This window comes from Cnephaeus nilssonii (genome assembly GCF_951640355.1).
Source record: "Cnephaeus nilssonii genome assembly, chromosome: 12".
Classification (NCBI taxonomy): domain Eukaryota; kingdom Metazoa; phylum Chordata; class Mammalia; order Chiroptera; family Vespertilionidae; genus Cnephaeus; species Cnephaeus nilssonii.
The window spans coordinates 68,268,978-68,291,600 of NC_137083.1; the positions used below are offsets into that span (position 1 = coordinate 68,268,978).

The following is a 22,623-nucleotide window of genomic DNA, read 5'->3' on the forward strand; positions in this document are numbered from 1 at the left end:
TATGACACTAGGCTAATTTTTATACCACAAAGGACCTTTAAACAAATCAAGGCACCTTGTACCCATAGTGCTTTGTCTGGCTGTGAGCCTGACCCATGTGACACCATGGAAAGCTGTTTTCTGAACAAATCAGTAGAACTGAGGACATCTAATAACTGAGCTGCTGGCCATTTAGGGACCCTTTTATGGTCAATAACACTTCAGATTTTCTCTTGGACTCACTGCTTTCCTAATTCTCAAGCTATGTGGGTTTAGTTGAAATGCACCCCACTACCAGTCCCCTGCATGTGGCTTGATTGCCTTAAGAAGATCAATCTATATCACCCAGCTTCACCAGTGGCCATTGTGATTGGCTCAGGGATGGGCACACTAACCAATCAGGGCCAATGATGACCTTTGCTAGGCATTCTGAGAAATAACTTTTCCCTCTTCCCTGTGTGAGCAACCCCCCAAAAAGAAATAACACACACACACACACACACACACACACACACACACACACACACAATCTTCTCTCCTTAGAATGGAATCTCTCTTGCTGTTGAATGAGTGGTAGGAGAATAGGAGGTCAGGAAGTGTGGTATCATGTTGATAAGAAGAAAAGAGATGCTGGAGGTGCTGGGTGATGGTGGTGGTGGGGTGACCAGCACCCCGGGGAGCCTGACTTAAAAGACAACCCCATAGAAGCCAGCCTCTTTAGGCTGGAGGTGGAGAGACCTGAGCCCTGGGCACATCCTGGGAACTTTTGGATCAAGCTTCACTTAAACTGGTCAGAACCCTGGACTTTTCAGCTACTAAGTCAATACATTTCCTTTAATATTTGTCAGTCTGGATTGGGTTTTCTGTTCCTTGCAACATAAAGAGCCCTAAACAAGGCAGGCAAAATAGCCTGGCCTGGAGAAGAACGTTTGGGCCCCAGAACCAGTGTTCAGGAGCTCCATGGTGCTAGCTCCACCGTGAGGGGGAATGGGAAGGAAATGAGCCACAGGCAGACTGTCAGCCGGTGACACAGACAGGTGAGAAATTCAAGGGTCGCTTCCCTGGAGATGCCAAGGAGGAAAAGGAAAAGAAGACCCCAAAAGACATGGCTTGCGAGTTAGGCGTTCCTGCTCAGGCATGCCAGAGAGGAGAAGTCCAAGTGGCCATTACTGTTTTTAAACAGTGACTAAACAGCAACCAGGTATTTGTGAATTAGAGGCTGCCCGATTCTCATAACTGGTTGGCAAGATAATTATAAAAAGTTTTCCAGTTAATGGAAAAAAAATAGGTCATCAATGGAAACTACAGTCTCCATCTTTTAAAGAAGATTGCTTATTTTTAATGCTGATAAAATAGATTTACTTTGTAAAACAAAAAGGGGGCATGAGAGTGTCTATTTTTCAGGTTAGTCTAATCAGTGGATGCTACACAATGGTAAACCAGTTTTTAAAATAAGCACTATATTTGTTCACTTGTCATTTCTGAGAATCACATTCAATGAATAATAACTTTGTTAAACTCTAAGGGTCACATTCAAATGTTTAGCCTTGATTTTAATATTAGACCTGAGATATTTCCATGTGCTTGCTCTTACCCACACATTATTGTTCTGCCTTGGTAATAAAATGGAAAGGAAATAGAATGAGACCTGGGGGAAAGGAAAACATTTCTTTAGTTTGTTATGAAAAAAAAAAAAGAATATTCTTTCTTTGTCCATTCTGAACTTAGAAATCTACTTTTTCTATATAATACTGAAATATTTAACAATTCATAAAAAACTAAGCATTTACATTAAAATATAACTTTAAATACAGCCCTGCAACTTTTACCAGGAACCTTGTAATAGATGGTGAATACACATGCATGAATACTAAAACAAGGAAGACTATTCAACATTCACATGGAAAAGCAGCATTACATACAATATAATAAATATCCAGGAAATCAAATCCACAAGTTGATCATTATTCTGATTTAGATTCTTTTTTTCAGTGAAGACTTTCTACACTGTTTGTATAATTTATTATAATAACTTTACAAGTTAAACATTAATTAAAAACAGAATTTAACTAATCTGACTGCTGAAATAACACAACCCTCCATGTTTTGCAGCATATTTTAAACTCTAACACTTATAAAACTGATATTTTGGCAAGAAATACACATCCATATAACTAACTGCTCAATTAACTTCTTTTTCAATATACATATATATATATAAAGTCAGAGTTGATAGTATGAAGAAAAACAGAAGCTAATATTATTTCTGAGATAATTTTATCGCCTTAGCTCTTGGGCTTTGGCAATACATGTCTTAAGTTTTAATATATATCATATAATTTAAAAACTGTATTTACAAAATATAAAACTTTTTAAAGCAAAATACTATACAAAATACTGTTTTTATACGTGTAAAGGGTGCTTTACCTCTAATTTCCCACGTGCTTTCAGGATACCTCCCTCGGGCAGTAATTCAGAGCCGGGTTTTTACTAATAGCAACTGGTCTACGATTACACTCTGAAGCTGAAGATCAAAGATGACTCAATACCTTACTGAGATTTATCTAGACATTCTCCTGATTGAAATCCATTTAAAATCCAAATTATACAAAATTCACTTTGTTAAATTTTGATCCTTTCCTTTTGTCACTAAACCTAGCAAACACTTTTTAGGAATATTGTATCACTTATGAAAATTCTCTTTCACTGCCTTTCTTTTGAAATGAAAGAAAGCACCCACCACTTCTGTTACCTTTTCAACATCCGTTTCTATGCACAGACATGTAACACGATTTCTTCATCTAAAACGCTGAGAGAGCCCTTGCTGGTTTGGCTCAATGGACAGAGCATCAGCCTGTGGACTGAAGAGTCCCAGGTTCGATTCCCATCAAGGCACATGCCAGGGTTGCAGGCTCAATCCCCATTAGTGGGCGTGCAGGAGGCAGCCGATCAATGATTCTCTCTCATCATTGACGTTTCTATCTCTCCCTCTTCCTTTGTCTCTGAAATCAATAAAAATATATTCAAAAAATCAAAAAATGAAACTGAGAGAATAAATGAGATTCACCTGTACGCTCCTGGCTGCTGTAAGAGGTGTCTTTTAAAAATGACTAACAGTCACCCACCCCTATTGAGCTCCATAACTGAGTCCCATAGTCAAGGATCTTCTCCTGAAGATGGAGCAGGTCTTCTTCAGGAAGGTTCTGTCCCGTTCTTTCTTGTTTAGGAGACAGATGATCTTCCTTGCATGTCACTGTATATACTAGTATATATTTCCCAGATCACCAAATTAGGAGCCCAAAACTCGGAGAATTCTCCCACATCCACATGCTCAGTGTGTGATTGGACACCAACCAGGTAAAGGGAACTCTGGGAGGCCCAAGGACCTGGGGTTTCGAGGGCAGAGTGGACTTCGCTAGCCCGGCAAAGTGGCACTCCACTGCGGTCAGTGAGGAGTGCTGCCCACAGCTGGACGGGGTGGTTACTTGCAGGTGTGGACGTCAGTCATGCTTTCACACCTCCTGCAGCGGACGTAGCAGCACCAGATGAACTTGCACTCGCACCTCTCCACGTGTCTGACCACGTGGGTGTTGTAGCCTCGGCCACAGCAGAGGAGGTTGCAGCCCCCCGCGCCCTCCGACGTGCGGTTGCACTCTCTGCCCTGTGTCCCCGGGATCCCAATTTTCTTATCCTCCACGCAGTAGTTGGGAGACTTATGGATGTAGAGCAGATCCTCCTTGCGGATCGGTACTTTCCTCTGGTCCTTGTCTCTCCTGCGCATTTTCCTTTTTATTTTGTCAGAGACTTGAACACTGTGCTCATATTTATCCTTCAGGAAATGGCCGATCTTCTCAAAAGAAGACATGGTCTTCCAGCATGTTTTCACCGCACAGGAGCCGGACACTCCGTGACAGCGGCAGTCCACGGACATCAGCTTGGCCACAGCCTGAAATCAACAGGACCTGTGTTAAATATCACTCAGAAAGCGTGTTTTACTCAGTAATAGCAGCCAACTCACCTCATCACTTCACTTTCTGGGTCTGTTTCCTCCTGTATAAAAAATGGTGGTTTTGAACATAAAGGATCTGCCAGACTGCTGAACGTTCAAATGTTTTGTCCTTCTCTTGACCCTAGCAAACCTTTCCAAGTCAAACTTAAGGTAGTGGGGCCAGGCTAATATTGTTATTAGAGATTATCTGAGATAACAAAGGAAAACGACTTTTATTCCCGATACCTTGTTTAATTTGGGGTGTGGGGCGATGTTCACACCCGCCTCCAGGTTCCTAATACATTTAGCATCTTGCTACTCAGAGTGTGGTTCGTGGACCAGCAGCGCCAGTATCACCTGTAAGAAATGCAGACTCTCAGAATCAGAATCCGCATTTTATTTAGATCCTCGGGTCACCCATAGGCACATTAAAAGTTGAGAAGCACTGATGTAGGGAAGTCATCCTCAACTCGCATTGTGCACGGAAACATCTGCGGAACCTTAACAAATAACCAATGCTCAAACCCTGAGGTTCGGATTTCATCGGGTGAGGTGGGGTCCAGGTGTTGGTATGTCTACAAAGCGGCTCGGGTGATTCTCATGGGCATCAAGGGATGAGACCTCCTGACTGAACGGGGAGTTCTTAGGTCTGGCCACTGTAAACGCTGGGCAAAAGAAGAAGGGGACAAAGAGTGTGATTTTCCAGAAAATCCTTCCTCTCTTCTGGAAAACTGATTCAAAACATATGTCATGTCCTTGATGGATCAGTAGCACCATCCTAACATAGAAAGGAGATAGTATCTACATGATTTTTTCAATGCTATGTGCTGAGCTTCATTCATTCTATATACAGACTGAGAAATTAAATGAGAGTACATAGATCTGTAAGAGCTCACCACCTGGCACACAGTAAGGTCTAAAGCAACGCCCCCTGTCTCTGAAGACGGTACGGTAAGAGTGGAGATAAATTTCGAATGGGGCTAACAGTGCAAAAACAATAGAGAGATTTAAGAAGTGTTAGGGTTCCAAACCTCTTACATACCAGGCTAGTCAGCACAGCTTCCTTCAGTCTCCAGAGGATGGCAGAGCAGATTAATGAATTGTCAGGGCTAGCTGCAGAGTTGACGTCTGTCAACATGCTGGGTAAAGTGAAAAATTTGATCTACCCATTCAATAACTTGGAAATCGTGGGTGTAAGCTCACCCAAGAAAGGAAAATCTCACAGCTTAAATCCCACTTACAGATCTTATCCAAACTATAACATGACAGGGCTTTATACTTTGCTATTTATTTTGTACCAAACATGACATTGATATGTTTGCGGGTTGTTACATTTCCTAACAAATTAACCAAAGTTTCTGAACTATCTAACGAGACAGAATATTTCAAACAAATTATAATATTTGCAACTTGAATGAGCATACGGTATTGATTTATGCAATATTTGATACTTCTGACTGGTGTTTAAAATAATAAACAGAATAGAATTTTAAACCCTGTTCTTTATAGACTACAGCGCACATGTTCTTTTTGAATTCACAAAACTGAGAAGTTAATGGATATGTCTACTTCTTATTAATTCAGGAAAAAAGGTATCTTTCAATGATATGAAAGCAAAAAGTACGGCACACAGGCTTATTTGGTCAAATTTATGGCATTTGATATTCACAAAGCCTTCGGTTCTTTAAAATGTTGAAATTAATGCAATCTGTCTACTTCTGTTCAGATTTTAAGTGCCCTAAGGACATGAGGGGAAAAAAAGGGCTCAACCAAAACTAGGTAATAACCAAACAAATTGCCCTAAGAAAGCCAAAAGTCCAAGGATTACATTTATGTGTTTAAACCTGATCAGCGTTCCTTATAGTCATCACCTCGTGATTTACAGCTGCCCTTGGCTCGGTGTCATGACTGAAAAGCTGACTTTTTCTTTTATTAACCAGTTCAAATACCATTTTGCAATTTGCAAAGCATAGCAGACAGAGTAGATTCTCTCCAAATATTTAATGAATAACTAGTCCAACTCACTTAAACAGTTTTAATTCATTCTCTATTGGTAATCTGAATTGGGAGGTAGTAATAAAAACCACCTTTTTAAAACAAAAGAGCCACTGCTGGGAGGTCAATGGTATTGGAAGACCTTGATCCGATACCACTGTCTGCCCACAGCAGTGGTAGCCCATAAGAGCAACACGCTACTTTATGGGTTTGTAGGATAAAGAGACTGACTTTTAAATTCAATGGTATAACCTGCTGAATTTCTGTCAAAATTTGGGGGGAATTTTCCTGCCATAAGAAACTAGCCCTGTTAAATATCTGGAGTTAACTATAACTTTTTAGGAGTGACGTTTTAAAGAACTTGTATTTGATTACTTTTGAATTCTATTACCTTTTTGTCCCTAACAAAAAGTATAAAAAAAGAAATAGTGATTTTGTCTTAACATACGTATATTTTAGACGAGAAAGACAAATAAACTTCAAAGAGAAGAATCCCAATAACTTGACATGCAATGTAAATGATTATATCCCCATAATACTCTAAGGAAGAAACTTGTACAATAGGGATTAAAATAAAACAATCGAATCACCACTACAAGAATATGACGAAAGGCAGAGTTTAGTGGCACACACACACACACACACACACACACACACACACACTAGAGCTTAGTGCTTCTCGGAGCACATTTCCGTAGATGATTTTACTTAATTTAGTTTTATAGGAAGAAATGTAGGTAGTTATGAACATGTACTTATTATTCCAGTTTTACAGAAAAATAAACAGTGTGGCTAAGATAGTTGTCATTCATAAGGAAAGCCTGATGATACATGATATAAAATCTTTATGTGAAGTTGGATCATTTCAGTAAAAGAGAGAAAAACCTAAGTGGAAAATGCAAGAATACTTAATAAAATTGCATGAACTTCAAAAATATATTTTGGAGATTTTCAGCGAGTATTAATTAATGTTAATAGCTATTCTTCAATGACAGCATAGTCATTTTGGGGGGGAACAGGAAAAGTAAGAGAGTAGCAACCAAATGAGTTGTGTGTGGTTATGAGAAAATTCCTTTCTCTACTCTAGTTGAGTTGTTAAGGTTTATAACGATATTAACAGAGGAATGTTTTGTTAACTATTGCAAACAGATGTGCACATTTTGGTGGAATATTTTTAACTATGGGAGAACAATTAGGAAGGGAACATTTAATCTACTGGGCTCCTTCGAGTTAAGTTTTGGTTTGATACATTTCTAGTGAAGTGAAATACGAAAAATGTATCATTAATGCTTAAAGGTAAAAATAGAAAATGTTTGAGAAGTGGTCTAAGGAGTGATTGGTCCCACAATTTTAACTCGGGTAACGCGGCAGGCTGTGATTTTTTCCAATATATTGCTCTACACAAACTTCACAGACATGACCAAAAAACTGTTGTGAAACATTTCGCGATGAGCATTTCATTTTGTCAACTATTAGATGATTTAAGTTTTTATGAAAACTGTGACATAAGATTGGATGGGTATAGGTAGACTATCTATTCCTCTGACCCCTTTCATGCCATTTAGTCCAAAAATATACTTGAATCTGCTGAAAAGCAAAACACTTATGTGTTGTTCAAGTACTTATAAATATTCCTGAAACAGGTCAATGAAAATTTGGGGTTGGGCCCTTCCCACTTTTTTGAGTTAGTCATCATAAAACAAATTATGGGGTAGGAAAACTTAAAAGTTTATGAGGTGGACATGGGAAGAATGGAAATATTTTAAGCACACCAAAAGAAATACCCATAAATATTCCAAGTCACATTATTCCCAGAAGTTCTGCCCCTGGAAGACATCACATCATTCTGTTAGCCAATCACCATCCGGCAACATTATTCTTGGAGTCATAACTTTAGGAATGGTGTCAGAAACCAAGTGGGAATTTAAGGTCAGCGGTTAGAAAATCATCTATCCTGCTCACAACACTACTAAGCGCCAGTACCCACATTTCTCTGAACGCTTTTCGACATTTGGAGTTTGGGATTTTGAGACTAGGGAAATCAACTCAATTGAATGCAGACCTTGAACTTGACTCAGAATGTGCCTATAATTTAAAATGCTATTTGACAGCATTGAAAATGAAGTTGATCGTTCTTCCATGTTAGATAATAACCTGGAAACCTGGTTAGTTTGTGGTGGTGGTGGTGGTGGTTTTTATTCTTTTGGCCACCAAAAGAAAGAAAAATACAAAAATGCTTCCAATTGTAATACTTTATGAGAAAAGACCAATAAAAACACCAGTGTAATACCTTAAAAATATCCAGGTAATATTTTTTAATATTTTAAGTTTCTATCTATTTCAGCGATTTTCAACCCTTTTCATCTCATGGCATACATAAACTAATCACCAAAATTCTGCAGTACACCAAAAAATGTATTTTTAGCCTGTCTGACAAGAAAATAGGAATAATTTTGATTCATTCACACCAGACAGCAATTGTGTTGGCTGTTGTCATTTTTTAAAAATTGATAATCTAAGGGAAAAGAGGTCAGTGCCCCTGACTAAATACTCAGGTATTGAATGTTTTAAAAACTTTTGCGGCACATTGGTTGAAAATCGCTGATCTAAGATAACGTGAAAAAATTTAGTAGATGAAGTTTAATTTACATAAAATGTGTATAATTGTACAAACAGAATTATTTTCTGCATGATTAAAATAATAGCAAATACCTAGGAAATGTGAGGAAATGGTTTTTTGCCAAAAAAAGGATTAAAATTGATGCTGAATAGTTGTATACGTTTAATAAAATTATAATATAAAAAGTAGCTTAAGATCCAAGTTAACAGTTACAAAAGCAAATATTGTTACATAATTTAAAAATTCACACAAGATGGAATAAAACTCAATAGTTGCCTAATATTACTAATAAAATACATTTTAGAGACTTTAAGACATTTCATATGTTCAGAGATGACTTCATTCAAGAGATCATAATTTGAGTTTCTGAGTTTTATTTACTGGTTAAAAATTTTAAAGTCTCTAACAATTTATTTAACAAATATTTAAGGTTTAAATTAATAATAAACATTATTTAATTGTTTTCTTATTTTTAAAATATATTAATTTGACTTAACTTGATGCTTTTTTCTTGCTTAACTCAAGTTTTAAAGAACATATGTTAACTACATTTAACCTCTTTTATATTAATATATTCAAAATAATTAAAAATTTCTTTATTAGATAATATTTAAATTGCAGCAAAAATGAATTAAATTAATTTTTTAAATATAAAACTTTAAGGAAAATATACATATGCATAACTATGGTGTTAAGGAAGAGTGACTTTATGAGGCAAATTAGCTTTTAAAATTCTTAAACAAAAACATAAAAAGTTTACATAATTATTTACTAATTTCCTACTTTGCAATTTTTAATTGAACATTCAAGTTGAATTGAAATTTCAAATTTGAATTTGATGTGTTATGATGATAGAGTTACTGAGTTTTCTGTTTTTGTATTTTTTAAATATATTTTCATTGATTTCAGAGAGGAAGGGAGAGGGAGAGAGATAGAAACATCAATGATGTGAGAGATCATTGATTGGCTGCCTCCTGCATGCCCCACACTGGAGATTGAGCCCGAAACCCAGGCATGTGCCCTGACCTGGAATTGAGTCCTGACCTCCTGGTTCATAGGTCGACACTCAACCACTGAGCCACTCCAGCTGGCTTTGTATTTTAAACCAAAGTGGTTAAGTAAAGCAAACTGGCTGAAACTCTCAACTATTCTGACTGGGTTCCATTATTCACTTTCCAAAAATGTGAAAAAAATGCAACATATACTTTAAATATCCAGGAGAAATACTGAAACTTGTTTTAATTTATTTCAGGAGAAGGTAACAGATTACAATGATACTTTGGGACTTGTATAGGTTACTGGGTATTTACAGTAGTATATGATGTGTGCTGATATTCCTGTCCTGAGAAGATTATTATAAGATAGAAAATATATATTCATAAAAAAAGTTTTGGCTGTTTTAGGAAAGTCACTATGAATTGCCAAGTAATTCAACCTGGTGTTGAACTCAAATTTTATTGTGTCAATATTTATTATGGTAAATATATAAAAGTTAAATTAAGCTACAAATTTATTCCATTTTAAGAAAACCTAGTATAAAAAGGCCAGAATCATAAAAGAGGTTAATTAGATGGTGGTACTTCAAATTTGCTTCCTGCTGAAATATATCTATATTTTCAAATATCCACATATTTAATAGATCTAGAGCTTCTTTACATTTATTTGTAGTTATCAATTTTACAATGGATCGACATAGCTTTAAATAAAATAAAGATTCCCCTTTAAAAACTTTGCTTTAAAAAACATATTAGTTAAGTATTGTGTATTCCAAAGGCATTTAAGAATGTTTGCTAGAGAAAGTAAGGGTAAAACGGACAACAGGTCTAGGAACCACTGCTCACTAAAAGTAGATGTAAAAAAACAACCAAAGTCCAACTGAGGAAATTTGATCCAGTCCCATAAGAAAGGCAGGTACTGTAGATCTTACTCAGGCTATGCCCCTAATCAGCTAAGGGGGTGGAACCAAGGAACCCAACAGGCACTTGTACCTCTATGATGTTATAATTAGCATTTCAGGCATACGAAGTATACAGTCACAAATACATTCTACAACAAGACTGAACTCACATTAGATGGAGAACTTAAAACTAAATCAATGCGGTCAGTGCAGGCTCATGAAAGAAACACACATGTATATAGATTTATAGTCATACATACACAGCAAAACATAATATACATACATAAACACACACATATATATTTCTTAGACTGCAGGTATGGTTTGTTTTTAAACCATTTGGACAGGTGCATGCACAAGTGTCGTCCTTGTAATATGTACCTAAAAGCAATGAGTTTTATGCCATTTCCTAATACATACCTGCCTTCCCGCTTCACTGTTATGCAGGTTCATCGCTGACAGCACTTTGCTCTCCTTGCCCGTGGTGTTTCTGATGGGGACGTCCAGGAACTTTCTGCTGAACCACATGCCGTACTGGACGTCGTCGGAGCAGCCGCCCCAGTGCCAGCCTTCGCTGGCGGAGCCGCCGTTCTGCAAGGCGGTGTCACAGGAGCACTCCGTCATGTTGCCGGCGCTGCACGACCGGGTCACAGCGTGCACCAGGCCCGCAGCCATCACCGCATAGATAAACGCTGTCTCCTTGGTGCCTAGAACAAAACGTAAGGTGCGACATGAAAGAGGCAGACCCCTCTCTGTTTATGTTCATCACAGAGCCTCCTCCTCATTCCCTTGTCAGGGAAGCAATTTTTCAGTGGCTCCCAGTGGATGCTTTAATGAGTGCATATTTTGAAAGGATGATTTCCTATTGTAGTCTTTTAAGAAAGCAGCATTAATTGTGAGTATCCCTTCATATATTGGTTATCATTGTTCTCAGACCGAAAAACACCTAAAATAGGAAATTTATGTCGGCACCTAGTTCAGTGCCTAATGGACAATCGAAGCCCAATAAATACATGTCAAATTTAAAGTCCTTTGCGTGGATACCGTAAATGGTATACAATGCCCCCAAAGAGTCCAGATGACCTTTCTTTTAAAATTTAAAATGTGTTCTCACGAAACACAGGGCTGAAAAATTGGGTGCAGTTTTGTTCCCATGAGTGATACCTACCAGAAAGCAAATTAAAATTAAACCAAGACCAAAGCAATTAGGTGATAAATAATACAAGTTTAGTTGCACATTAAAGACTCTCCTTTCTTTAGAATATCGTGAAAAACAATCCTGATATTAACATGAAACCATTCTACATTTTATATGGCACTAGCCAATCCTTTTACAGGCTTAAAGATCATTAAAATGAAAGATAATTGAAATGTCACCAGCAATAAAAAAAAAAAAAAAACTGTTACGGAAAATAATTGAATATGTATTTAGCACACCAGCTATAGCGTTTGGGCTCACATCTTTGAAAATCAAAGGCCCATTAAAGCACCAATAAAACGGACTCAAAGAGACTCCGCAGGCGGCTTTTTTTTTTCCTTTCGAGATGTTTAGATTGGAGGAGAAACAATTTCGCGCCCGTGGTCCAATAAACCTTTTCAACAGCTGATGCCTCTGCCTGTCAGCAGCTGTGCAGGACACATCCTTTTTTATTTGCCCCGGCAGGGGGTCGGGGCTCCTGCGGAAGGGCGTGCCGGCCAAAACGCAGCGGGGCCAAGGCCAGGCTGGGGCGGCGGCGGGTGTAGGAACCGGGTGGGGAGGGGTCAAAGGTGCAGGGGGAACGGAAACAAACGTGAACAACAACGGGTCTTCCAGCGCCCAGGTCCCGCCTTTCCTTGCATCTGCTAATATTCCCGGAACAAGCCCGATGCCCGGCTTCGTTGTCCTTACCGAGTCACCAGGCTCGCGGGAGTGGAACTTTATTCGCCGCAGCTTCCCGCGCCCGGCTGAGCGCAGAGCAGGGGGGGAGCTAAGTGGTCGCGCTCTGGTTAGGGGCCCGTTGGGTTGTCCAGGACGACCCCTTTTAAAAACCACCGTTATCCCGTCTGCCCGGTGCTCCAGGGAGCCAACAAACGCGGCAGTTAGCCGCTGGTCCAAGGCCCGGCGCGCAGCGGAGCTGCTGCTGAAATCCCAGCAGCTGCGGCCGCAGCATTCCCTGCCGCCGACAGCATGTTTCTCCAGCTGGTCCCCCAGGTAGGGGGGCGCCACGGGCCCGAGGGGTCGGCGGGGTGCAGGGTCAGGGTTTTTCCTCCACTCCCGCCGGGCCCAGCGGGAAGGAGGAAGAACTGCGGCTCCGAGAGCCAGGCTCCGGACCTGGGGAACCGCACCTGCACCCGGGGTCTGGCTCCCAGCGCCCGTGCACGAAAGGACCTCTTTTTGGGCATTTAGAGAGCGTCGGGACCGCACAAGCACGAGCTCTTTATTACTTTGCAGGAGTTGGAGGAGCGGCCGCCCCTGTCCCGCGCCAGCCCCGAGGGCCCCGGGACTCACCGCTGCTCAGCTCGTAGCCGAAGAGGGGGCCGGCGGCCGCGGGCGCGGCGGCGACGCGGCAGTCCCAGCGCTCGTGCCGGAACTGGCTCCTGCACTCCTGGACGCCCAGGCGCGCGCCCTCGCGGATGCTGGGCAGCAGGTAGGGCTTCCTCTTGCACAGCTCCTTCTGGCGGCTGTTGAGCGGCAAGTTGGCGCAGCCCAGCTTCTCCGGGACCCCAAAAGAGGCGATGCCCAACCACCTGTAAGAAACGGCCGCCCCCCCTGGAACATCGCTCGCCTGCTCTCCTCCCCAATCCCAGATGTCCCCCCCCCCCCCTCCATTTAGGTCACCCGCCCCAGGGTCACCGCCCCTAGTCCCCTCGCCCTGGCTGAAAGTTCCCTGAGGCTGGGCACCCCAAGTGCCACCTACCCCGTTGCGTCCCCACGGCCCCCAAATACTCACATCCAGTTTCCTTGGGCCCCGCAGGGGAACAGCGCGAGCAGGGCTGCCCACAGCGCGCACAGGCGGGACAGTCCCAGGAGCGCCGCTCGGTCCATGGCCCCCGCATGGATTCCCGCAGCCCCCCGCCGCTCCGCTTCGGCCCTCCCGGCCCAGAGGCCCGCCAGGCCAGAGGTCAGCTCCCCAGCACCAAGGTCTCCCTCGCTCCCTTCCTCCCTGCAGACCACATAAAAAGAAGGCCAGAGGCGAGAGGGGCTCTCCGCGGCCTCCCCTCCCGCGCTGGGAGCCGTGTGAGGAGGCGGAGAAAACAGCTCGAGGCTCTCCTCCCGCGCCCCGCCGGAGACGTGCGGGAGATGCGGGAGCTGCCCTCGCATTCCAAGGTGAGAAGCTGCCGTTGATGTAGCTCTGCCTCCATCGCCCCCGGCCTCTCCTCCCCTCCCCTCCCCCTGGCCGCGCGGGGAGCCTGATTGGTCCAGCCGCCGCCCCGCGCTCCCCCATCCCCAGACCTCGGGCTCCCATTGGCGGGGAGCGGGCTCCGCGGGGGGCGCCGGGCCGCAGGTCTCCCGCAGCGCGGGCAGACCCCGGTGAGTTCCAGACCTTGCCCCGTCCCGGGGCGGCTTTCTGCTGCGCGAGGGGAGTGAGCTCCACCCGAGGACTGATGGGGGCGCTTCTGTCTTAGCAGCCCCGGGCGGGGGCGGGGGTGGAATGGGAGATGTTTGCGTTCCACCCATCCCGTTGCCTTTGGATTAATTACCCGCTGGGTGGAGCGGCTGGAAAAATCTCACTGCCCCCGTTCCGTTCCTCTCTCTCCTGCACCTCACAGGAGAATCATCTTTTTGAGTCAGAGTTGGTACCAAACAAGTTGACCTTTCAACACCCTGCTGGAGGTCCCATTGCGTCAAGAAGCTTTGGAGGACAGGACGTCATCTCTGCAAGCACTCGTTTTTTAGCGAAAGGAAGGGTGCAGCTTAGCCTCCAACCTACCACATTCAACCCGTGTTGCGTGATTTCCTTTCCCAGGTTTCTCTTCCATCCCCCATCCTTGAAAGCACTGTCGGAAGATGGAAGGCAAGGAAGAATGAGTGAAAGCTCTCTGGAGGGTTCTGGAATAGTGGGGAGCTGTGTCCTGACCCTCTGCCCCAGTCCACATTATGGCTGTCGCGGACACTTTGGGCAGGGCTACAACTGAAGACAGGTTTTAAAAACATACTTATTAAACACCTACCATGTGGCCAGGAAGGACTGTGGGGCATTATAAAGACAAGATCCCTTCCCTCCAGGGCACAAACCAGCCATGGAGAGGAGCCTAGAACAACATAACTGGAGATTGTTGGTAAAGGGGAGTATGAAACCCAGCCAGGTCCTCGCTGGAGCCAAAGAGGACCCGGAGGCAGAATGTCCTGGTGCCTGGCCTTTCCGGAAGGTTAGTTAGCCGGCATTCTGCAGTCTCTGGGGGAACTCTGAAGGCAAGCAGGACATGCTTAGCTGTGGGATGGGAAAGCCCTGCCTCCCACAGTGGGTGACAGGAAATGTTTTGCAGTGGCATCACCTGCTCCTCAGAGGACTTATGACATGTTTGTAAATTCTCAGGTGAACGGAACAGCTTAGTGGGTGCCAAAATCCAGACTTACCCAAATAAAAGATCTTACTTGCTTTATCTATATATATAAAAGGCTAAGGGACCGTTTGACTGTCTGACTGGCCGGTTGGTATGATGCACAATGACCCCCAGGGGACAGACGCTCAACGCAGGAACTGCCAAGCTGTGGTGACTTCGCAACGGTGGTTCTTGGGTGATGCACCCCGGAACCAGAGAGGAGGGAGCCCAATTACTCATGGGGCCACACAGTTCCACCAGGCTACGGGACTCCACCTGCTGGAGGGACCCCACTCACTTTGAACCGTGGTGCTGCGCCAGGTGCAGCAGGCCTGGGAGGGACAGCGGGCGGTTGGCTCCAGGGCGTGTCGGGCCCCGCTGGTCACCTTCTAATTAATTTCCTTGCAATGTGCACGAATCAGTGCACAGGGTCACTAGTCTTCAAATAAAGAATTTAATTTGCTGTCTATCTCCTATATCAGCCCAGAGCAACAAAAGCTCACTGAAATTCCCCTCCTATCTATTCCATTCATTCCTTTAGTCAACAAATATTTATTGAGTGAACACCATGTACTAGCAAGCCACATTGTAATTTTTAGAGTCCAGTTGATGATAGGGTGTAGTTACTGATTTAGAAATATTTTGGCGCCTGGCTAGTGGCCTCTCTGAAACTCAGAGTCTTCATCCAAGCCCACTTTATTCCAGGAGGCGTCCTGGAGCATTCACTGCTGTACCCCCCACCACTGGGCCCAGTGCATGAGATCCTAGTTTTGAACACAGTTTATTGAGTGAATTAACATAATGAGGAACATTCTGAGCAGATATCTAAGTGGCCTAAATGATGAAACTAGAGAAGTGATTGCTTTGTCAGGGGACTGGAGGAGGGAGGAGAAAGCAATCTTGGGACCAGGAGAGTAGAGAATATTAATACTCTAGGGTGATTTTAGTGGTAGATGGTTTAAGGAAGTTGTTGGGTGTGTGTGTGTGTGTGTGTGTGTGTGTGTGTGTGTTTTAATTGAAAAAATATATATTGAGCCTCTTATGAGTTAAAAAGTGAGGAATAAAACAACCATATTGTAGCGGAGTTCACAGTCTGGCTGGCAAGACAGAAAGTGAACAGGCTATTACAATACAGTGTGATAAACAGGGGAAGTACAGTGTGCTGTAAACCATGTAGCGGGATTACTTAATCTAGTTTGGGAGTGGGGGTCCCTGGAATGCTGCCTTCATTATTTCTCTAGGGATCCAGCACTGTCTAGACGGGCATTCCGATGAAGCATTTAGAGAGAACGCCGAGTATTCTGTTCCTACAGTCTAAGAACACACGGCCAACCATTTTCAAATCCAAGGCACAACTTCAGGGCAGAGTGGTGCTGTTTCTCTTTTGCATAATCTAAGGCCGTTGGGGCATTCCGATACTTCTAAAGCAAAGGAGACTTATTTCCAGGAGTTGATGCAGCTGAAGAAGTAGGCTTTTCACTAAATGACCAGATATTTGAGTGCCTACTTTGTGTGAGCATTATGAACGTTCACGCACTGAGACCCTCGTATATGTTCCCAGAGTTCCTTCTTATTTTCTAGCTCTGTCCCTCTCTCTTCTCCAGTCTTCTCTAGTCTTCTTTAGTCTTCTCTCTCCTCCCCTCCCTTACCCTCCCCTCCCCTCCCTCCCCTTCCCTCTTCCCTTCCCTTCTCTTCTCTTCTCTTCTCTTCTCTTCTCTTCTCTTCTCTTCTCTTCTCTTCTCTTCTCTTCTCTTCTCTTCCTCTCTTTCTCTCTCTCTCTCCCCCCCCCACACACACACATACACACAAACACACATTATATATAAAGAAATGAATTTGAAGAGATTAAGAAACTTGCTCAAGATCACTCAGCTAGTAAGTAATAGAGTAAAAAAAAAAATCTTACTTTAGGGGTCTTATTCTTTACACCATAACATACTGCTACATAATCTAAATCAAATTCTGGTTTTTTTGTTTGTTTTTTGCCTAATCAAATTCCTGATCACTGGGCCTCAGGGTCTAAATTTCTCTTTTGCATCCCATGGTTCTTTACATCACAGTTCACGGATATCTCCATCAGTCTTCTGTTCCCTGATAATAAACCAAATGCATATATTTTCATTATATATATATATATATGTGTATATATATATATATATATATATATATATATATATATATATCCTCTACTGTGAGTTAAAAAGTGAGGGATAACACTGAGCTAAATGGTAGTGGAGTCCACAGCCTGGGTGGGTCTCCTGAGGAGGTCTCCCTCAGGCAGATGGTGGTCTGCATGTATGCCCTTTCATTCCCCCCCCCCCCTCCGCTGACTACTGTCTATGGGCTGAGAGGACCAGGGGGAAGAGCACTGGGATGTCTTGGGTGGCAATTAATTTCAATTTTGACCCTTAGTTGCCTCATCTGTAAAATGATCAAACACTTCCTTTCAGTTCTGAACCTCTAACGGAGTTCCCATAGATATGGGCACCTGAAGCTTAGAAACCTTGCATCCCACAGTAAGCATCAGCTCACAGAGCTGTTTCTCTCTCTCTCTCTCTCTCTCTCTCTCTCTCTCTCTCTCTCTCTCTCTGGTGGGGAGGACTGCATTGGCCAGTGGCTCTGCACTCCTAGGAAGAGGAAAGCCTAGGCATTGACAAGGGTTTGTCTACCTGTGAGAGGGACCCAGCTCTCAGGTGGCACAGGCTAGCGTTTTCTGGCCCCCATCTTGTATCTTCGGTTCCACTTTTGCTTTTGGGTTTCAATTAAAATAAATTCTTTTAATTGCAGAAACCTCTTTAAATGGTTGGACTTGAAAGTGTATTATAATATTGTCAGGTCATATGACATTTTATTTAGAGGACAAAAGAAAATGTGACGTTACAGATACTTTATTTATCCTGGACTATGAAAGTGAGGCGCTCTTTCAAAATCTTTTCATATACAGGGGTTCATCTCCACTATCACTGGTGCGGCTTGTGCGCTTTATTGAGACCGGAGAAACAAAGTAAATAAGGGGCCAGTTCCAAACACAGACACAGCTACACATGGCAGATTGTTAACTCTTCAGCAGCAAGCAGGAGCCCCCTTTTCTACTTATTATTTTTGACTTCGTATTTGGAAAGAGGGCAAAATATTAACTGGCCAGTAGGATTCGACCTGATGCTTCCTGTGCGATGCAAGCTTCAGGTGCCCATATCTATAAGATGTGGCAGAGGTCATGCCATTCCTTGTTCACAAATGGGAGCTGGCATGACATCTCAGGATAAATCCAGGTACCGTGATTAGTTCGCTAAAAAAGCACCCTGTGAGTCAACCTTGGTACAGGTTCCTGAAGCATCCTTCATTCCACAAAGACGACATGTACTTGAACTTCTTTTTCTAGCAGGGGTAAGGTGTTTGGAGCTATCTTCTAGGAAAGGGTATATAGGAGGGGTTGTTTAGGAGAGCCAGATTTCAAGCGTATTTCTTTCACTCCAAGGAGCTCTCTCGAGGGGTTGCATGGGTGCGGTGTCATCTCTGATCATCGGGGCTAAGCGGCCCAGATAAGTAGCTGGCCGGCCAGCCATAAATTGTGTTTCCCGCTCAGGACATTTGTAGAGTGTTAGTTGTAGAACCCAGAGGAGCCTGTTCCTTCTGGCCGTTTTCTCTCAGTCCCTGGGAAACTCAGCAAAAAAGTCTGCCTGCGCAGATATGCCTTGGACTCTGCCTCTGGCAGTCCATCAGAGGACGAGACTTCTAAGGGCCTGTTGTAAGAATTTCTGCTGCAGATCACAGAGACTTATGTGCTGGAAACTGACACCAGAAGCACCCCAGCTGGTCTTAACTCCCATGATAGAACAGAAGACCAGAGGTGACTTTTGACATAACTGGGTCCCCATCCATTCTATTTTAAATTGCACCTGGATGCTACCAGTGTGGAACAGAGCTCAGGCTCGCGGCCACGGGCTCTCGGGCGGGGGCAGAGAATGGCATTCTGGATGTCCTGCTGTCCTTCGGTGGCCGGAAAAGCCTGGAAGAATGATAGTCTTGGAGCAACCGAGGAGATACCAGTGACAGAAAGAGCAGGAGTTGGAAAAGGATACTGGCTTGCTTTTGAAATTTCCACAACGACAAATGTGAAACTGTTTTGTTTACTTGTCCTAGAAATTAAGATGGAAGATGCCTCATAAAGTGTTAATAGAAAGTGGCTTATCTCTGGTGGCATTTATACAGATTATGCAACCTTTTTGGAATGGAGGAATAAAAGTAAACCACAATCCTTGACAAACAAGAGTGGTCACTGTTGCCTGAGGGCACAAGTAAGCAAACACACAAAGCTGAAATACAAGAAGAGTGTTGAATCTCTCAGCATCCTTTGCAAAAACAGTTTTCCGAATTTTGTAAAACAAAACAACTCCACCCATTAATAAATGATGGTCACTTTTGATAACTTATCAAGAAAACAACTTCAAAAGCCTAGCATTTATCTTTTTTAGAGTATTATTTTTAAAGTGACCCCTGGGCTGTCCATAGTGGAAAAAAAATTTTCTCTTTCTTTCTGTTTTACAAAAATGGAACAACCTGAAATTTTAAAGGGGAACATTTTGAGGGAAAAGTCATTTAGAAAGAATTTCTTGTGTCCTTCTTAGTCTAACTATTGGTCTGCATAATTAGACTTAATTGTTGTGATGTAATAAATGTACTTCTGCCAGTAAAATGCCCCAAATCAGCAAATGCTGAAATGGCTTTTGCATTCAGGGTTGTTGTTCATATGTTTAACTCTTGGCTACTGTCCTCATTATGGGTGGATAGCATGTCAAAGTGGAGTTTGTTAAGTCTGGCCAAGCAGCAAATACCAGCTGGCATGCACTTATGTCTCAATCGTCACACGGAGGTGAATCACATTTAAACTTGACTTTAATTTTTTTGCACTTTCTTGACTGAAATCTTGATTTCTTATTTTCTCCTCCCAAGTAGATGACAAATCTCCAATTCGACTGGAAACACCTTCAAATCAAGGAGTATGAGTAATTCTTTTGCAACATGTCCCCCCCTCCCACCCCATTGTCTACAACAAGTCTGAGTGTGTAGTTGGCATTCAATAATTATTGGGTGATCGTTGTTTGAACAGACAAGGAATCTCTCCTATGAGTGGAATCAATGAAGCATTAAGTTGAGAGCTGTCAGCGCTGACTTAATCCACTGATTTGCCACTTTTCACTTGGAAATTCGCCATGACTCGTACCTAGTACATTGCGTTAGTCTGTGCCCCATAATTGGGACTGGTTCCAGGGGGACCACCAGATGGCCGTGGCTAGTATGCACAGCTTCGCTTTCTGCTCGGCTTTCAATCAGTAAATAAGCTGATCCTCTTAAATCTTCCTGACAAAACCTGGAGCTGAGCCACGTGCTCCTTCCAGGTAAGTGTGCTGAGCGAGCTAATAACTCAGACTCTTACTGGAGTGCCCTCCAGAGAACACTTTTATTTGAGTGGGCAAGTGCTCCGAGCCCAGGAGATTTACGAGGGTTCAGAGACATAAACACAAACGGCATAATAGGTGTGAGGTGTGTTCCCACTGCAGCCTTCTCACCTCCTGCTAATGATTACGGGGAGGGAGGCATCAATACAAAAACAGCTGACGCGGGGCTCTCAAGTTCACAATCTGATGAAGACTTCTGGTGCCAGACCCACTTTTTGGGGTTGTCACATGGCTTAGTGGAGCAGCTTCCAAAATGGGCTGAAAACCACAATATTGATATACTGGGCCACATGCCAGAATAAAGCCTGCGTCCAGCCGACTGGGTAAAAGATTCCAGTTGCTACGTTAGCACCAGCGCATTGTCTGGGATCCCCAGGGCACACTCATGAAACCAGCACCAGACAAATACAGCGGAGCCACTTTTTAATGCTGTTTTGGGGAGGGAGCTCGTGTTTGCCTGGTGGGTTAACTGAGTTACGGCAAGCTTCGGGCGGGAAGGAGTTTCCCTTCAGGAACTGATTTGGCCTTCAGCATATCTTAATTTCATAGTAATTGTTGGCAGTCCAGGGTGGGGTTCAGTGCTGGAATCTTACCCTTCATACTCCACCCCCTCCCTGCCCCAGGGACTCTGATGCGTAAAGCATGCCGAGAGAGAACTGAACCAGTTTGGGCAAAGTCTCAGCTTTAGTAAGTGCAAGGCTTCCTAGGAGAGCTGGATTATGCAAAGTGAAGTTTCCTATCCCGTTCCCCCTGAATTGGAGACAGCAAGGCTGATCCAATGTACCGATCCAGTCTCAGGCTGAAAAGCTGAACCTCAGAGAAGAGGCTAGGGAGAGGCCACACGAAGCGGAGAGGGGAGCTCACTCTGTTTGAGGAAGTCCAGGCCTATGAAGAGTGAAGCTGGAGCCATCTCGCTTTGGAGGTACCCACTGGTGACAGGGGCTAATGGACCGGCCAGTCTTTCTCCACAGGGGAGAAGTCAGCAGTGAGGTGGGGAAGGGGGTGCAGATTTCCTTACCGTAGAAGAAAGTAATGAGAGTACAGAAGTTTAGAAGAATGTCCTTCCTTCCTTGGGCAGAGAAGGGAAGTTAGTCCGTTCTGTCCATGGAGTGTGGTAAGCCCTCAAGACACATGGGCAGGCAGACTGAGAACCTTCATGGGAGCTATGGGCAGGATCAGTATGAGGCAAGTGCTATGGACTCTATTTTGAGAAAAGGCACTTACGCAGTGATGCTAGCATTAGTGTAGGAAGCAGTGAGCATAGGTGTTTGGAAGCCATGGTAAGACGCCCTCAATGGTACAGATGAATCCAGAGGGGTGATTTCACCAAAAACCAGTGTCCCTAAAATCAATGTCCCTCTCTACTTTTATTAAACCTTAGAACTCATTATTTGCTTTATTTTCCTGCTTGAGGTTTCCTTTGGTAGCATTAAAATGAGTTCATGGTCCCTCACACATTGTCAGCTCAGGCAAGTGGCCCAGAAACATGGCGGGTGGCCTACAGTAATCAATCTGAGGTTAGAAAGGTAATTACCTAAGGTCAATTACAAAATGGATAATCAACAGGAGACTTACAATGAGTAGGAAAAATTTGAGAAATATATTATAATATATATATATATATATATATATATATATATATATATATATATATACTAGCAGCCCGTTTGCACGAAGATTCGTGCAATAGACCTTCATTCACCTGGCTGCCTGCACCAGTTTTCTGCCGGCACCGGGGACCCAGGCCTTGGCTGTGGCCACCGCCTTCTGCCTTCTTTCAGGGTTGGGGCTTGGCCCCGGGCGGCGGCCTTGGGCTCTGCTGCACCCCAGCGTCCCTGCTAAGGATTGTAGGAGCCGACCCCCGGTGGTTGCCTGCGATCTGTGCAGGCTCCCCGCTGGTGCCCAAGGCTTTCCCGGCCTTGGGTTCGGCCGCACCCAGCGTCCCTGCTACGGATCTTAGGAGCAGACCCCTTGATCGTTGCCTGCGATCCGTGCAGGCTCCCCGCTGGAGGCTTTCCCGGCCTTGGGCTCCGCAGCATCCCAACGTCCCTGTGACGGTTTCCTGGTGGGCATGGCTGGTGGGCATGGCTTGTGGGCGTAGCGAAGGTACGGTCAATTTGCATATTACTCTATTATTAGGTAGGGGAGAGAGAGAGAGAGA

At 43.6% G+C, this 22,623-nt stretch overlaps 1 protein-coding gene across 1 annotated transcript; it reads right to left on the minus strand.

Annotated features, from left to right (window-relative positions):
• Positions 1-1,633: 1,633 nt before the first annotated feature.
• Positions 1,634-13,519, minus strand: WNT16 (Wnt family member 16). Its single transcript, XM_079786751.1, has 4 exons — positions 13,410-13,519; positions 12,968-13,206; positions 10,900-11,186; positions 1,634-3,925 (listed from the first exon to the last, which is right to left on the minus strand). Exons 1-4 carry the CDS (start codon positions 13,502-13,504, stop codon positions 3,461-3,463), a joined length of 1,086 nt encoding a protein of 361 aa, XP_079642877.1. The 5' UTR covers positions 13,505-13,519; the 3' UTR covers positions 1,634-3,460.
• Between the last annotated feature and the right edge of the window lie 9,104 nt (positions 13,520-22,623).